The sequence below is a fragment of the Varroa destructor genome, unplaced genomic scaffold (assembly GCF_002443255.2).
Source record: "Varroa destructor unplaced genomic scaffold, Vdes_3.0 BEIS01000003.1, whole genome shotgun sequence".
NCBI classification, from domain to species: Eukaryota; Metazoa; Arthropoda; class Arachnida; order Mesostigmata; family Varroidae; genus Varroa; species Varroa destructor.
Window position 1 is genome coordinate 57,121,787 of NW_019211456.1, and position 15,851 is coordinate 57,137,637.

Below are 15,851 nucleotides of genomic sequence, written 5' to 3' on the forward strand. Positions count from 1 at the left end.
GCCCCTATTACTTTTTTTCAATTCTTTCTTTTATAATTTTTATTGATCCACACAGGGCCCCCAATTGCCGCGAGACGATCTCGAGCGTTACGAAGAACTGTGCATAGTTCGCGCCGAACTGTTGAGACACAAAGTATTCATGAAGAGGCTAACAAGCAGAAGTCTACCATTTATAGAAATAGCAAACAATCCTTCGTACCGGACAGAACTATGGATGATTGCGAATTGACCGAAAACACGAATGACTCTTTACGTTTAGATGACCCTACTGGATCAATTGCTGAACCAATCCCTGGCAGCCCGGGACGACTTGAAAGGGGTGGCACCTTTATCGTTGTACCCTCTTCTTCAACGTCCGGCGCCACGGAGGCTATCTTACCGACTTCAGCTACAGGGGCGGAAATAGACGATATGGCTGAGCAGATGCACGTCGAAGTGTCAGTGAAAACTCCTGGTACTCAGGAGTCCGACAGTGCCAGTTACGAATCTGCCACCGAAGAAGACTTTTCGTTAACGCAAAGGTAGGTAAAATGATGTTATTTTTAAAGAAAAATCAACAGGCAATCTATATTATGAATATCGCACATGTGCAAGTTGCACAGCATTAATAACTTATCCCTCATATATCTTCTAAGTGCTATTTCCTAGAAGAACATTACATTTTACCATCATAATATACTTCATATGTTATTATTATTGATTTACGCTCGTAAGTCTGTATACATTCGTAGACCGTCAGCTTATCGTAGAATCCTCTCGTGGTAGATTGAAAATTGTCCTTCTAACATTAATTTGGTTCACCTTTTTACATGAATCACTACACATTGTAGGCCTTCTTCTTTTCTTCTTCTGTTCTAATAAATTCTAGAATAAATATAGGCCGCTAGTGCCTATATTTATTCTAGAATTTTTTCAAAACGCGTTTCCATATTATTTAGTTTTTATCTACGGAAGGCTTTCTCCGCTAGTTGACCCGTGTTTGAACACTGTTTTTGTAAACTAAGAAGTGTCTCTGTAAGTTGCATTCTATAACATTTATATATGTTTCTGAAATTTCTCAGGCAAAGCCGTGCTGAGATCAAACTGAGACAGCATATATATATATATATATATATATATGAGCTATTTTTTAATCTGATGATTGCTAATGCATACTGCGAATAGTTTAAATAAAGTTTCTGTAAATTCTTATTATATATGCTATTTACATGAATGATTCTGTCCTGAGACGCTTCACAGGTTCACTAAATTCTAGTCCCGGTTGCATGATTATTCGAAATTAGCTTGTTGTGGGGAGGAAGTTACACATTTACTCTATTAATATTGGTTTCGTAGTTTAATGGAAATATTGGCTTCGTTCCAATCGCCTAAATCGCTCTTTTGTGTAAAAAAAATTGTATTATTTGTGTCTTTGTTGTATTTATTTCGCTATTATGGCACAATAGCAGGAGAATCAAGAGCTTTTTACAGGTTATAGATATTTACTGATGCCATAAATAGGCAGGTTGTACACATGAGTAAATTTATCTTTCGTCTCTTTTCCATGGAAGAGAAGAAATTCAAAAAGAGAAAAAAATATATCTATGCCTATATACGCTAGATGCTAATCCACCTTGGTCTATTTTGGTCCTAATCCATTGCTATTATTGGCCTCCAAAATCGTCATCATCATATCGTGTGTGTAACGGGATGTGGTACTCTTAAATTCCTCAATAGCAAAGAAATCTAAATCGACAAACAGTTTAGACCTGTTCATTTTGTTATCGCTTTTTTCACTTCCTAACCTTTGAAATCCTAGTTGTACCAATTCATTGAGCTGACAACTTCACAAAGGGATAGTGTTTGCTGAAAAAGTTTTGTCTGGGTCGATAGCTAAGCTTCTGGTTTCTCTCAGCTAAGTAGAGACAAGGTTGTTTTTGACTTAGTTGAATTTTATCCATTAACCATTCTCGTCTTGCAAGGTAGGCTCTTCTGTCCTGTTACTCATTCATCGATGCGTGATTCTTCCACATATTGAGCTATGTCAATTAGCTCAATACACTTTGCCCTTTGGTCCCGATACTCTCCCTCTACTGATCGATCGATCGATCAAGACACCGCTGGCGGTTTGCCCTTCATTTTTGGCATTGTTCCACCATGCACGTCTCTATTACCTCGTGTTATGATAGTTTATTTATTTCATATATGGGTGGTCTTAACAACAAAAGGTATAGAGACTATTAACTACGCATTAGAAAATGTGTATGTGTAGAAAATATGAAGAGGTTACTATGAAGAACGATATCGTTTATCAACAACGAAAGTTGTTTTTTCGTGATTTCTAATCCAATTTTTCAGAAAAGACGAAATAAACATACACTGCACGCTATTTATTTGTTGTCGCAATTTTACAAATGAGTTTTTTTTTACTACATTCGTGTTAAACATGTCCAAGACACCCTTGCCATCTTGCGCTTCAAATTAGGTGCTACCCTGGCCTATTGAAATTATGACAGCTCTGGTATAATCACGATGAAAATAACTATTTATTCTCAACTTAGTTACTCAAAACACAAATTTAAAGGAGTGAATTACAGTCAGCGTAACTTTGGTATAACCCGTAAATGTTACTTTTATGTGCAGTTCTTATACTGTTATAAATGCACATATTCATTCTGTTCATAGTAATGTGCAAAACAGTTTGAATCAGACAGGGCTTCTACGAGGCCTTGTAGAAGACATTATGGCTGAAGAAGCTTACTGCGTTTCAACTAATTCACCCTTAACAACAGTTACTAGTCCATCCATAACATAAACGCGCCAAAGTTCAAAAGCAAGATATGCTTATGTTGGTGTTAGTACGTGAAATGGGCAGGCAAGTGAATGTTGCTTACAACGAAACCACAATCATTGTTTTTTTAGAACGAAACTCTAAGAATGGCATTTCTTATGTTGAACGGCATAAATATATTTCTATAACTTTTGGCAATTGAAAAATTCCAGAGGAAAGTCTAATTTCTCGATTTCAGGCTTGTTCTATGTATTTTCTTTTTTGTATCAAAACTTGACTTTCTGTAAGCTGATAAAGGTTAGCAGCATTTTGATTATTGTAACTCGAATCCGTATATTCAAGCACACTAAAGGGCTAAAAAAAAAGGGCTTCACTGTTTATTTAGGCATTCCACATTCTAAAATTCGCAATATATTTTATCTAATATTTTAGTTTTTAGGAAGAAATGAAGTTAAGGGAATTAGGTTATCTCCACTGAACACGCTAATAATTTTTAAAGCCAAAACTACTTCATTGTTCTCCAATGAACTTTATAGCTTACGGTGCACGGCAAACGGTTTAGAGTTGCCTACATGGGCAAAGCTTTTGAAAGTAGTACGCATTCAGTTGCAAGAAGTCTTCGCCATCCTTACTGTGAATTTACTAGGAAATTTTCCAAGTTGGTAGCGAATTTTGTGGCACTAGCTTGTTTATTCCTTAAGTGGTCAAAAAAAACGGTGTGGCGTATCCAAGCGGGACGTGGATGGGCATAAAAATATGGACGATTGTATTTATATGTAATAGTCATAAACTTCAAAATTAACTGTTATGTATACGCCAGCTTTTATGCACATATGTGCGCATAAATATTTTTCAACTCTACGCAAAATACACACAATATTACTGCGGCTTAATTTTATAGTCGTGTAGATCTTTGTACGTGCAAATGAATTAAGTACCATACGAAGCGCTAAGATGTGCTTTAATTAATCTGAATGCTAAAACGACGCTACAGTGTATGGACCATTTATTAAATAATCAAAAAATATTTGCCGAATTTATTCTCACCTTGTCCATTTAGCAATACAACGTACTAGCAGCTTGAAAAGCAGGTCTATCTGTAGGTGCTCCCTACTCACATGGACTCATAAGCCCGAAAGTAAAGGCACTTTATATAATTACAGCCACTATTTTTGTAACAAAAAGCTTAGCCAGTGATTACCTCCGTATGCGAACGTCGTTCGTGCGTACCTGTATCCGTCAAATGCCGAAATCAATTATTTCGGTAAGCTTTTACCAAAAGATTATAACGGAATACTATTACAGCGGGAATTAAGTCAAAGTCATGGTACATAATAATTTAATCATCCCCCAGTGTTTACCCGTAGACCTTCAGAGGAATAATACTATAGTAAGTCCGCATGCTGATAAGAGATTTCCCTAATATCCATGTGTCGCAAAAGCTTTATTTGCTGCGCTAGATCTGCTTACCAGGCGTCCAAAGGTAATCTGATTTTTCTGTCAGAATCAAATGTTTACAGTTTATTGGGTCGATGCAATCAAAGTTTGCCTGTTCGGCATCCGATCGTGGAGGCTGCCGCTTCGAGAAATTTGGCACTGATAACTTACACACATGCCTTCACAGGGGATCTATATGGGTTTGGGAGTCGGCGAAATGCGATAATAGGCGCGTATAACAGCTACAAAGTAGTCGTTTAAGCATTTTGTTTTTAAATGAATATGGCACATCAAAAAACAGAATTCTGATTACTTCTATTTTTAATTCTTATATGTTATGTAATATAATTACATTTGTTTTGAATCCTAAATTTTTATGAATTTTGACATAAACGAAAGACAGTATATTGGATTAAATGATTCCGATGTTGAAGCCGAGTGGAATTGCTACTTAAATGGGTGGGAATCGAATACGTGTTCTATGGACATGAGTAATGTGGCACCATTCTTACTGGTCGAAAACAAAGCACCAATATTATACTTGTGCTTGGCTTAGATTTTGACAAGCTTTCTTTATACTTTTCTGCTGCCTAAGCTTTTAAGGGCACTGCAGTATTGGTACTAGGCTGCATCTCCCTTTTTAGAGAACGATTATTAACAAAATGTCGTGGCCTCATAGTTTACCATTGTTGTTGCCAACATCGGTAAGGTGGTTATTTTATTTTTTCTATCCAGCTGCCCGTTACCAAACGGATTTATCTTCATCACTCCTTGTTTTTTTGGCGTAGCAAAGTTGCACTTTCTGAAGCGTATTCAAGTTTTTCTAAGCTCGTCCATTCCGTTACTTGTTATTCTTGTTTCTAATGTTGTTGTTGTTGCTGTTGTTATTGTTTTGTCACAGCCCGAACGTGAGTTGGCCACGAGACGATAATAAACCGGAAGAGAGTTCGTCTACCAGTAGTACACTCACAACCACAAGCAGCTCGGTCAAAAAAGAGCTACTGCGACCAAATACAGAGGAATCAGCGCCAAAAACAACCGCCGCAGCCCCCGCCGTGTCCGTCCGTTCGAATTTGTTGGTGAGAGCCGCGACTGTTGATACCAGCAAAATGTTGACCCACCAAGAAGGAAATGAATGCTCTTCTAAACAAACTACGCTTGGAAAGGCCGACGAAATCTGCTCTGGAGATACTGCTTTATCGTCTTCGGAGGGCGCTCCCAGGGTTTACAAAACATTGGGCTACGAAGCGTCGGGCAGCGCCCGACGACCCTCCTCGCTTAAGATGCCCGGCTGCTTATTCGATAAGGTCTACCCGCCTGCTAGTAGTGACGTGATCACGCTAGAATATCTCAATGAAACAGCCGCACAAAGCTCAGTAACTATTGCGACATGCAATGATCATGATGACGGCCTTACCATTAGTGATTGTAGAAGTAGCGGGGACACCAGTGCTACTGAAAGCAGCAATATCCATTTGGCGGCTGCTAGTCCAGTTCCCCGAAGAACGGATGAAGAGGAGGGATCAGACGATAAAATTGAAACAGGATATCCCGCTTTACTGTGTTCAGAGGCGAACAAGGGGCAGATAGAGACGCAGCAAGTCGACGCAACGACTGACGCTCGATCATCACTGGATAGTGGAGATGAAACAGGAAAGGACGTTAGTGCCATTGGGATCGGGAATGATGAGGTGAAAGATGCTTATAGCGAGCTGTGCGCCCGGGATAAAGAGCAAGAAGGTTGTGAATCTCACAAATGCCTGGGAAGGAGGCATACGTACCTTATACTTCAGGCCAAGCAGAAGACTCCGGTAAGTCATTTCCACTGTACCGTTTTTAAGGTACATATTTATGATTCTAAATATGATGATATGTGATTCACAGAGATTATTTTAAATAGTTTTAGAAACCGATTTACATAGATTTTAATAGAGAGTTCGTGAAGAGTGTCCCCTCACAAGCGTAGTTTAGTTATGAGACAGATAACATGCGTATATAAACACACTTAATAACGCCGAACAAATGGTCTATCGTTCAAAGTGAAACCTACGAATATCGTAAGAAACTGATGAATAGTTTAGTCGAGTCTGTTGTGATGTTTTTTCGCGGAATGTTCTAATAGAACCGAATAATAGGCAGTCTGAAATTATTGTTGCAATGCAGTTATCTATGTTCCACAAAGCTACACGTGCCTTGTTTTTAATTGATTTTCCTTTTAGACAAATCTGGTGACTACTCCCGAAGAGAGCAACTTGCAGGAGTTGGCCTCTCGTCTGTCCAATTGCGCACAGTTGGTAACCTCTTTAACTCCACGTAGTAGTCCTGTGATCAATAAGTCTTTGGCAAGTCTTCACGAGAGCTTCCGAAGGGCGACTTCACTGACGGCGGCCTCTCACCTGTTAGAACCCACTGCGACATCTTCATCGGATCAAAACAGCCAGCAAAGTTGTACGTTGTTTGAGCAGGCCGAAGACCTCAACGCAAATCGCCCCCTACACGGCAACTCTCGCAGAGACTGTGTCGTCACAAATGAGGACAAGCAAAAACGAACCAGAAACAACGGGCAGCACCATCTAATCACAAACAACCCACTGGAAGAAATTCAAAATTCACCAGTCGTTTCTAGCTCCAGTACGACCGAGATGTCGTCTTCGAACATTCTACCTACTCCATTGCCTCGATCAACCTTCACCATTTCCACGGAAGATATTTGTTGGGGAGATCGAAATGGCAATCGGAATTTGATAGAACTCCAGAAGGTTGACCTACATTCCGCCACCGCTCGTGGCTTCGAAAAGTTTACAGCTCTTTGTAAAGGACACCTGTGCAGGAAACTGCTTGCCTCAAGCAGGGTACAAAAGCTCATCAGGGACATTGTGGTAGGTTTCCACTTAGCTTGTATTAATCATAAAATCAAAGCAGTCATTTTCAATCATTTGACCAATATTTATTCCTAAAATTATGCTTCATAGTAATTGGCGAAGTAAAAGTGATTCGTATCGATCGTATCAAGATAATACCACAGCGAAGTAAAGGGTTTATAATGGGGTCAAACGTCAAAAAAGTCCTTAGAATAAAATGGCATGTTTCGAAAGAATCTTATAGTTGACCCAGCATCTATTTCAACAATAAGCCTGCTTTAGTCCGAACTGAGAATCTACGTTTTCTTAAGACTTACTTTATTCGCACACGATGTGTATTGCATGTCTACGTTTTGAAAACAATAGACCTACGCCTTAGACCCAACTATTACGTTGCTGTTGCTTTTTTTTTTGTATACATAAACATACTTACAATAAGAACCCACTGTGTTCGTAGAAGTTGGATACATTTTGATCACAAATCATAGCATACATGAACAAACAGTCATAGTGTTATGGAGGATATCCTTTTCACGGAATAAACGATCAATTTGGTTTGCGATGGCGAAAATGGTCGCACGATCGCTTGTAGATCCGTAGCTCATGTGGCAGATGCATCGAGCTGAATCTGTCGTACTTCCTAAACATCAGTATTTACATTCGTACATTTATTTAAATGTACGATAGATGAAATTAATCTTTTATTGGCATATCAAATACAATTTTGCATTCGGTCCTCTGCCTAAAAAATGAACAGGCTAGAATTAACTTGTGACATAACTGTTTCATTTTGTTTTTGCACGCGCCTTTATGTGGATCACCACAATCACCCGTTCATCTTCCTCAGGATAGCTAATATAAAAATCTGTCTATATATATATATATATACCTGGCTAGTATAATAATAGTATATACATATACATAGATAAAAAAGACTGTGGGTAAATACACTCATTAACTATTACTGTCCTACGACTATACATAGGTGCCAAACTGCTCCAAAAAAGAGCATATTATATATAATCGACGGGGAACGGACTTAGAGTTATACTTTTATATATAGAGACTGTGGGCAGATATAAAAAATCTCTCTTTCACACATACACACATTCACAAAGCAACTAGTAAAATAGAGATGAAACCTCAGGCACATAATTTGTTGTGTGAATGTGTGTGTGTTTAGAAACTGCCAGTTGTAGTCTGAACTAGGAATGACTGCATACATTAGCTAGCAAGTGACGCGAAAAACGAGAAGGTTTGCCTAAGTACATGAGAGAGTACATATGTAGATTCATACATGCGGTTAGACAGGCAGACGATGCTCGAATAAATTTGTTTTCGTAAATATGTATTAATTGGTTGTCGCTATCCGCAGCGAGAGCGCCTCATGAAAGAATAGAAGAATTTAAATGTGCGCTTGTGTTGACTTATCGCGTACTATTCTTACTGAACGGGTTGTCGGGTGATGTGCTCTCGATACGGAACTTACAAACATACAAACTAAGTTAGAGAAACTTATTGTGTTGTTAATCAATGCATTCCCAAATCAACCGCTCATAAAACCAATAGTCATAGTCAATCGCACTATTCAACTATCGCTTAACCAGCGAAGCAGCATCACTCACCCACTCACAAAGTCAACCAATAAATGAATGGATCAATTCCGAATAAATTAACCAATTAAAGAATCAACACGGATATATGATGAATGAATATAATGAGTGGCCTTTGGATGGCGCTTCTATGCGGATGGCTATTCATCGAATTCACTCTACTGCTGATTCACGTAAGTTGCACTCTACACAGAAACACAGCCACGCAATGCTTGGCCGGCTAGATTTAGCCAACTTGAGCACCAAACGGAGCACAATTACCTGCTTGTATCTCTTTTACTGCGCCCGCCGGCTTACTATGCTAATTGTCGATTTATTTGATGTTAGTTGTTTTTGCTTCTAATCGCTTATTCAATCCGCCATCGATATATACTATACAAATATTTGACCACACTGCAGGCCTATAGTTTCTTCACTAGACGCTACAGCTTAAAAATGTAACATATGAGTAAATTAACGATGAAAGCATTTGACGAAAGGCATACGATTAAGGGCTTATCCTAAGGTTATCTTTTTAGCACATGGTGATCGGCTTTCACAAATACACGGTTAATCCACTACCAATATCTTAAAGACTCAGCGCGCAGTACCCATAAACATACATTAATTAATAAAACTTTACCTCGAATCCTTCCCTTAATAGTTGCACATAAATTATGAGAGTATAATGTTTTGGTAGTTTTCTTATTTAATATTTTCATTTATTTGTTCACTTCCATCATGTCTGGTAGGATATGGTACGGATGGCAATTAGCCTACATCAACCCTTACCTGAGTGTGGAGTCGCACGCCGTAAAGAACTTCGGAAAGCAACAAAGGACAACAACAGTACTATTGAGTCAGAAGAAGAAGCGACGGCTGACATGCCGCATAGTGAGGAGGATATGTTATTTCATGAGAGAATACTTCTTGGTCTTGAGGGATCATGCCGCGAGCTGCATCGGCTGTTTTTTGATACCTCGCCAGCGGAACGAGTGGCTTTGATGAGAAATGGAGAAGCATTAGAAAAAAGTTTGGAAACTGTTATGCACTTCACCCGAACGCCTGTGCGGCCGAAAAAACTGAGCTCGGCCACACTTAAACGAAGGTTGCGCAAGTTACTCGAGCAGCAGCATATAACAGTTGGGTAAGTCTGCCCTTGGACTATAAATATAAATAATAAAAAGCGAGCAATGAACATAAAGATGTATTCGTTCTATTTATCACGCAGCAAAATGCTATCAACACTGATCATTGTAACAAAACAGATCTCAAAAGAAAACATTTTTTTATCAAGTCTTCGGACTCATAGCTGCTATTCTTCTTTGTTCACTTGAAGCTGCCGGCGTCGACTGAAAGTCGTATCTGTTGGAGAAATAATAAATCCACGTCAGATGAAGTTTAGATAAAATGTTCATTTCATTTACTTGCACAAAATGTATTTTTTATATGCGATTCGAATTTTAGGCCTTCTAAGTCCGGATTCCGTCGAAGCTGTTGCGCTACATCATCAAGCCACCGTGTCTATTAACAGGCAGCAGATAGCAATAACCTTAAAGCTGTTTGTTAAGCCTTTTTATTCCATTCCAGATGTGTCTAGTGCGCCAAACGCTTAATATGAGAAACAGGTGGACAGTAATTTAGCCGCGTAGGAGGTAAATATAAATTGGTTAAGATGTGCAAAACAGGCAGTTGCCGACCTCTTTAAAGATAAAAAAAAAGTCATAGTAAATAAAGTCGCTCGGCTGAGACTTGTAACCAATTGTACATTTTGTCACCCGACTCAGTTTGACGTGCTTGCTTCCTGTTTTCGACATCAAATATCTAAGGCGTATCAATTTTTACCATATCTAAGCCGTTTTGATTTTACTAGAATCCCGGTCAATATAAACGCTATTGTTAACGCTATCAAGTCTTACATGGTAAAGGCACATAGAAAATTGTTGAAAATACACCCAAAGATATAGTCTAATTTGTTGGAAAACTGACACGATGAAAATTGACGCGATAGAAATCATACTGATAAAGTCTAAATTGAGTACTCAACAATCGAAAAAAATACCAAGCATCATAATAACAATCATGCACGTTTATCGCTAAATACAGTCACGGCACTCATGCCCACACGTATATACCACAGAGAAATATCGATTAACAAATTCACTCTAAACATATATATTTACATATAAGAAATTAATATATAACAAATCTATCCAAACGGCCAACACGTTTGGCAAATAATATAATTGATTAATAAAAATTATATTGGACTAATAAATATAATAAATCTGCAAAGTAATAAAAATGCTTTTATGATAAGGTGATGATAACAATAGGATATTTTATATCAAAGTTCTCCTGAATAAAAATTGTGTACGTTAACTTGAAAAATGAAAAACTGCCTTGTTTACGGCTAAGACTAATGTCTAATAAGGCAGACGAAATGTAGATCATAAACAACATATATACATATCACTTTTTTAGTTCTCTAGTTTCTATAGGTTTATAGATTAGGAGATTACACCTGTTGGTTGTTACTGTAATGGCGTCACGCATTTGTTCTTCTTTTTCTGCTAGATTTTTAGCAGATTAGAACAATTTATATAGTTCGAAGTTTCGTATGAAAACACTGACAGACACCCGCATGCGCTGTAGTAACTCGATAATCGATTTTCTCGGTATGTTGCATAAGCTAGCATTAACTTTTGTGCGATCTTTTTAGCTAGAGTATGATATCCTCTGCCTGATTAGAGTACTCACCTATACATTTAAATTATCTTTATATATGCAAATAAAATAGTTCGGACGTATTATTATTTTGTAATTTTTACTAACATCTTAATTACCAAGCTAATTAGCATGGGACTTAATGGACATAGACCCCCTTTTACATCTAGCATTTTTGACTTAAATTGGTTTCATATACCGAATAGAACTCAAAGATAAATATCACTATAATAAATGTATTTCCGGTTTTGACCAGCTCTAGGTATACGATACCCTCCAGCCGGCGGGCTAATCGTTAGTCGATGGGGTCGTCATTGCTGCAATTAAGATTAGCGATTGCGATGCGAGAAAGATTAAGCGATTTAAGATGAAAGAAAACACTATTGATAACTTGTTTATGTTATTTTTGTTCATTTGTTCATTTATGTGCAGTCTAATCGCGCTTAAACATTATTTCCTGTATATAAGAAAGCCTCGGTTGACCCGCCTATAATCACATGCGTAACATTTGCATTCCTGTTTACTTGCTTTTTTCACAGTGACTATTATACGGAAATATTAATCTTACAATATGTTTATGTCTATGCTTATTTGAGAACCTTCGCGTAGGATTTCTATATGGCTTACCACCAATATAATTACATGATTTCACAAAATTAGCTACAGCTTTTTATCTCATAATATCCCATAGTAAAACATTTGTTTCGATATCATAATAGAAATAATGCCATATCAGTAGACCTCTTAATTAGTCATCAAAAATCTGTAAGACGATCCATCTATAGATGATCATTTGTAGAGGTGTATATATATACTATTCATTTTTTCGAGTAGCAAGAACGTAGGTGCATTCAAAGACCTATAGGTACAGGTTTTCTGTAATACTGGTGAAGAGTGACATACCAGATAAATATAAAGTAGCAACAATAACCAGAGTAACCAGTTAGCAAACAATTAAACATTTGGCCACTCTCCAAATAACTTACAACCCATCCACGCAGCACCTCCCAACTTAGCCTATTTCATAAAAAATGATACAGAATATGGGGTTCCCGTAGATCGTTAACGAAAGCGATTGCTAGTAAAAATCATATCTAGTATCCCGCGGAAAAAAGGAACGGACGAATTATAATTGCTACTTGTGCCGTCGTGGGTTTTAGATCTGTTGCTATGTCCATTTCGATCACATTATAATCAGTGGACTCTTTTTTCTTATACTCGATCAGCTCTTCCGGTCCGCGGTACTCGATTTCTTAAAGAATTGTAAGTATAGTTCCTATTTCCCTCAAAAGCTTCACTTTTTTCGTAAAAGTGATAACCACTTTCTAATTATTGTGTAGATGGTCCAGCTTCTCGCTCACTTCTTAGCTGCTCTTCCGCTTGCTGTTGTCTCCACATTGATGCGTATTTTTTATTGAGGCTTAGAAGCTCCTCGTGAGTGCCCTGCTCGACAATTTCGCCGTGTTCTAGGACGATGATTTGATTTGCATTGATAATCGTCGAAAGCCGATGCGCGATTACTATGGATGTCCTGTTCTCGAGAACGTCATTGAGCGCCTTCTGCACATTCCGTTCGGTCTGTGTGTCAAGCGCGGAAGTAGCCTCATCGAGGACAATTATTGAAGGCGCCTTTAGTATTGTTCGAGCGATTGCAACTCGCTGTTTCTCGCCACCACTCAACTTCAAGCCACGTTCGCCGACCACCGTCTCATATTTATCGGGCATTTGAAAAATACTGTGGTGCAGATCAGCAGCTGCAGCTGCTGCCTCCACATCCTCGTCGGAGGCGGACGGCCGACCATAACGTATATTTTCCCGAATGGACATGTTGAAGAGAACCGTATCCTGTGGAACGACACCAATATGTGATCTCAACGATCGCTGAGTCACTGCGGAGATGTTTTGGCCATCGATGAGGATGCTACCAGATTGCACATCGTAGAAACGTAACAATAGGCGTAGTATTGTACTTTTACCAGAACCTGTGTGACCTACCAGTGCAACGGTGTGCTTATGGGGAACCACAAACGATATGTGTTTGAGGACCGTACGTTCCGGATTATACGAGAAACACACGTCACGAAATTCGATTTGGCTCTGTTCCAGCTTAAGTTCGACGGCTTCATGGTGGTCAACGACCTCTGGTCGATTATCGAGCAATTCGAACATGTTTTCCATATCGGTAAACGATTGTTGAATCATACGATAGTAAGTTCCAAGAAAAGTAAGCGGCGCATACAGTTGCGCATTGTATGCTATGAAGAGGACATAGTCGCCCGCCGTGATGTCGTTGGTGCCTTCGTAAATCATATAAGCACAAAGTAGTGCTCCAATTAGTGTGCCAATGCTCGAAGTGCTACCCTGAATAATGTTAAGTAATGCCAACGATGATTGTGACTTCCATTCAGCATTCTGATACTTAGCTATACACTCAGAATACTGGTTGACCTCAATTTCCTCGGCGTTATAGTACTTCACTGTTTCAAAGTTAAGCAGGGCATCAACACTTTTAGCATACGCAGCATTTTCCAAATGGTTCATTTCATGTCGAAACTTGGTGCGCCACTCAGTGAGAACGATCGAAGCTGTCAGATAGATCCCCATACATACAAAGGCAACAAGAGCAAACCATAAATTGAACGCGTACGTAAAGTAGCCGAACGCGATGACGATATCGGTTAATGCAGGGAAAATCTGGAATAATAAGTAAGAGCACAAATTTTGAACACCTGATGTGCCTCGGTCAAGGACCTTGAGCACTTCACCTGTTTTTCGTGAAAGGTGCCAGCTGATCGACAAACTGTGCAAATGGGCATAAAGTGATACTTGTGTAGCTTTAGTCGTGTATTGTTGGACTCCAAGCCATAGATATGAACGAACATTAGCCATCAAGCTATTGGCACCTTGAAACAGAAGTAACAATGAAACATAGATAAGGATGTCCATCCACAGGAACTCCTTCGGGTGACCAGTTGAAGAAACCAGACCATCAACAATTTTCTTTTGCATGATCGGCGCGATGGGAGTGCAAACGCGACCAACAATCATAATTCCGAAACAAACAAAAATACTGAATTGCAGTTTAGTACTGTTTTTCGGCCAAAGAAAAAGCAGCAGGTAACGAAACTGGTGACGAAACAAGCCAGTCCACGGGGATCGCGTAGTTGATTGAACATGAAGAGTGTACGGCACCCCTGCTCCAAGAAGGTAATCTTCTCGTCGCGGTACGCCAGGCGCATGCAGTCCAATCAGGAAAAGAAGTGAGGTCACCATAAAACGAGAAGTGAATAAGGCTAAAAGGTATTTGTCTTTCGCACTGCTTAGGTGAAAGAACCATACTGGTGAATTGAAGTTTATGAAGAGAATGCTTTCGGCAACAAGTGCACCTGTCCAGAAGATTAGTAAGATAAGCCCATGACCTCCGGTCGGTACACTTGGTAAAGCAAAGTATCGCTCCAAACAGACAAGGTAGAGTGACCACAGCCAGGATAAGATGGTAAGCCCGCCCCAGACTATGTTGAAGCCGTATAGACGAAGGCCATTAACGTGAATAAAATATATAACCATCTGAATGATAACAAGAACAACTTGAAGCCATGTGAGAGCTAGTTGTAGCGTATATAAAGGTCGTTTAGGTAGAACAGCTCTCTCAAGTAGTGTTCCATATTTTCGATACACCCACCATTCGCTGAGACCAATAATGATTACCCAGAACGCTAATGCCGATGAAGTAAGCGTATGCGTCAAACAATGGGAGAGTCCGTGGTTCGCCCAAATTGTCCATAAAGTCTCATTTGGAGGGCAATACGTGAAGTTGCTAAACACACCCATGTCGCCGCTGTCGTCCCTGGTTTCAAGAGTGTTCTACGATGCCGACATTCGTCGTTTTTTGATAGCACCGCCTTGTGGCGTTGCGGTAGGTAAATCTACACGAAACAAACCGAAATCGATGGCATTCACGTACTGGAAAGGTGATTAACGACTGTAAGCTCTTCGCTGTCGCCGGAATTCACGCTTATGTACAGCGGGCGGAATCTCCTTCAAGAGAAAAGGATTTATAATGCATAGCCGCTTCAATTTTGGCTTGAAACTTGTGTAGTGCGCGGTGTCACACAGATAAGAGACACGATGCTACCGACTTTGCTGATCCCGATCATAGAGGGCGTGATTCAGAAATAAATATACTCGCAGTGAAGAATCTTCGCGAACATTTTCAAGCGGCCGCTGTTTTAACACCGGCGGAGAATTTCACCGTTAACAACAGTGGTAGTGGTGGCGTGAGCAGAACATCAACATGATGAGAACACGACATAAACGCTATGTATACAACATACCTAGGGCTATTATTCGAGCGCTCAACCCTCTCTCAACGGTAACCCTTTATCGGGGCTGACGGATGAATGCATTCCAAAGGAAACGGCACCTGTAAAAAGTTTGTACGAAGGCAAACAAAACATTTGCAGA

At 39.4% G+C, this 15,851-nt stretch overlaps 2 protein-coding genes across 13 annotated transcripts in view; one reads left to right on the forward strand and one right to left on the reverse strand.

The window, feature by feature from the left end:
* Nucleotides 1-11,476, forward strand: part of LOC111247940 (uncharacterized) — a 39,336-nt gene extending 27,860 nt beyond the window's left edge. For 9 of the 12 annotated variants that reach the window (XM_086983308.1, XM_086983309.1, XM_086983306.1 and 6 more), the window contains 5 exons: nt 56-521; nt 5,109-6,018; nt 6,427-7,086; nt 9,413-9,807; nt 10,128-11,476. In XM_086983308.1, the coding sequence (XP_086839434.1) occupies nt 56-521; nt 5,109-6,018; nt 6,427-7,086; nt 9,413-9,807; nt 10,128-10,191 (2,495 nt within the window). In that variant the 3' untranslated portion in view covers nt 10,192-11,476. Of the gene's footprint in view, nt 1-55; nt 522-5,108; nt 6,019-6,426; nt 7,087-7,915; nt 9,808-10,127 lie in introns of those variants that run through there. The other 3 variants (XR_015323498.1, XM_086983315.1, XM_086983316.1) reach the window with 3 other exon arrangements.
* A 298-nt stretch (nt 11,477-11,774) lies between these two features.
* Nucleotides 11,775-15,744, reverse strand: Hmt-1 (ABC transporter ATP-binding protein/permease Hmt-1). The gene has a single exon (XM_022799529.2). The coding sequence runs from the start codon at nt 15,216-15,218 to the stop codon at nt 12,717-12,719; it is 2,502 nt and encodes an 833-aa protein (XP_022655264.1). The 5' UTR covers nt 15,219-15,744; the 3' UTR covers nt 11,775-12,716.
* Nucleotides 15,745-15,851: the final 107 nt, after the last annotated feature.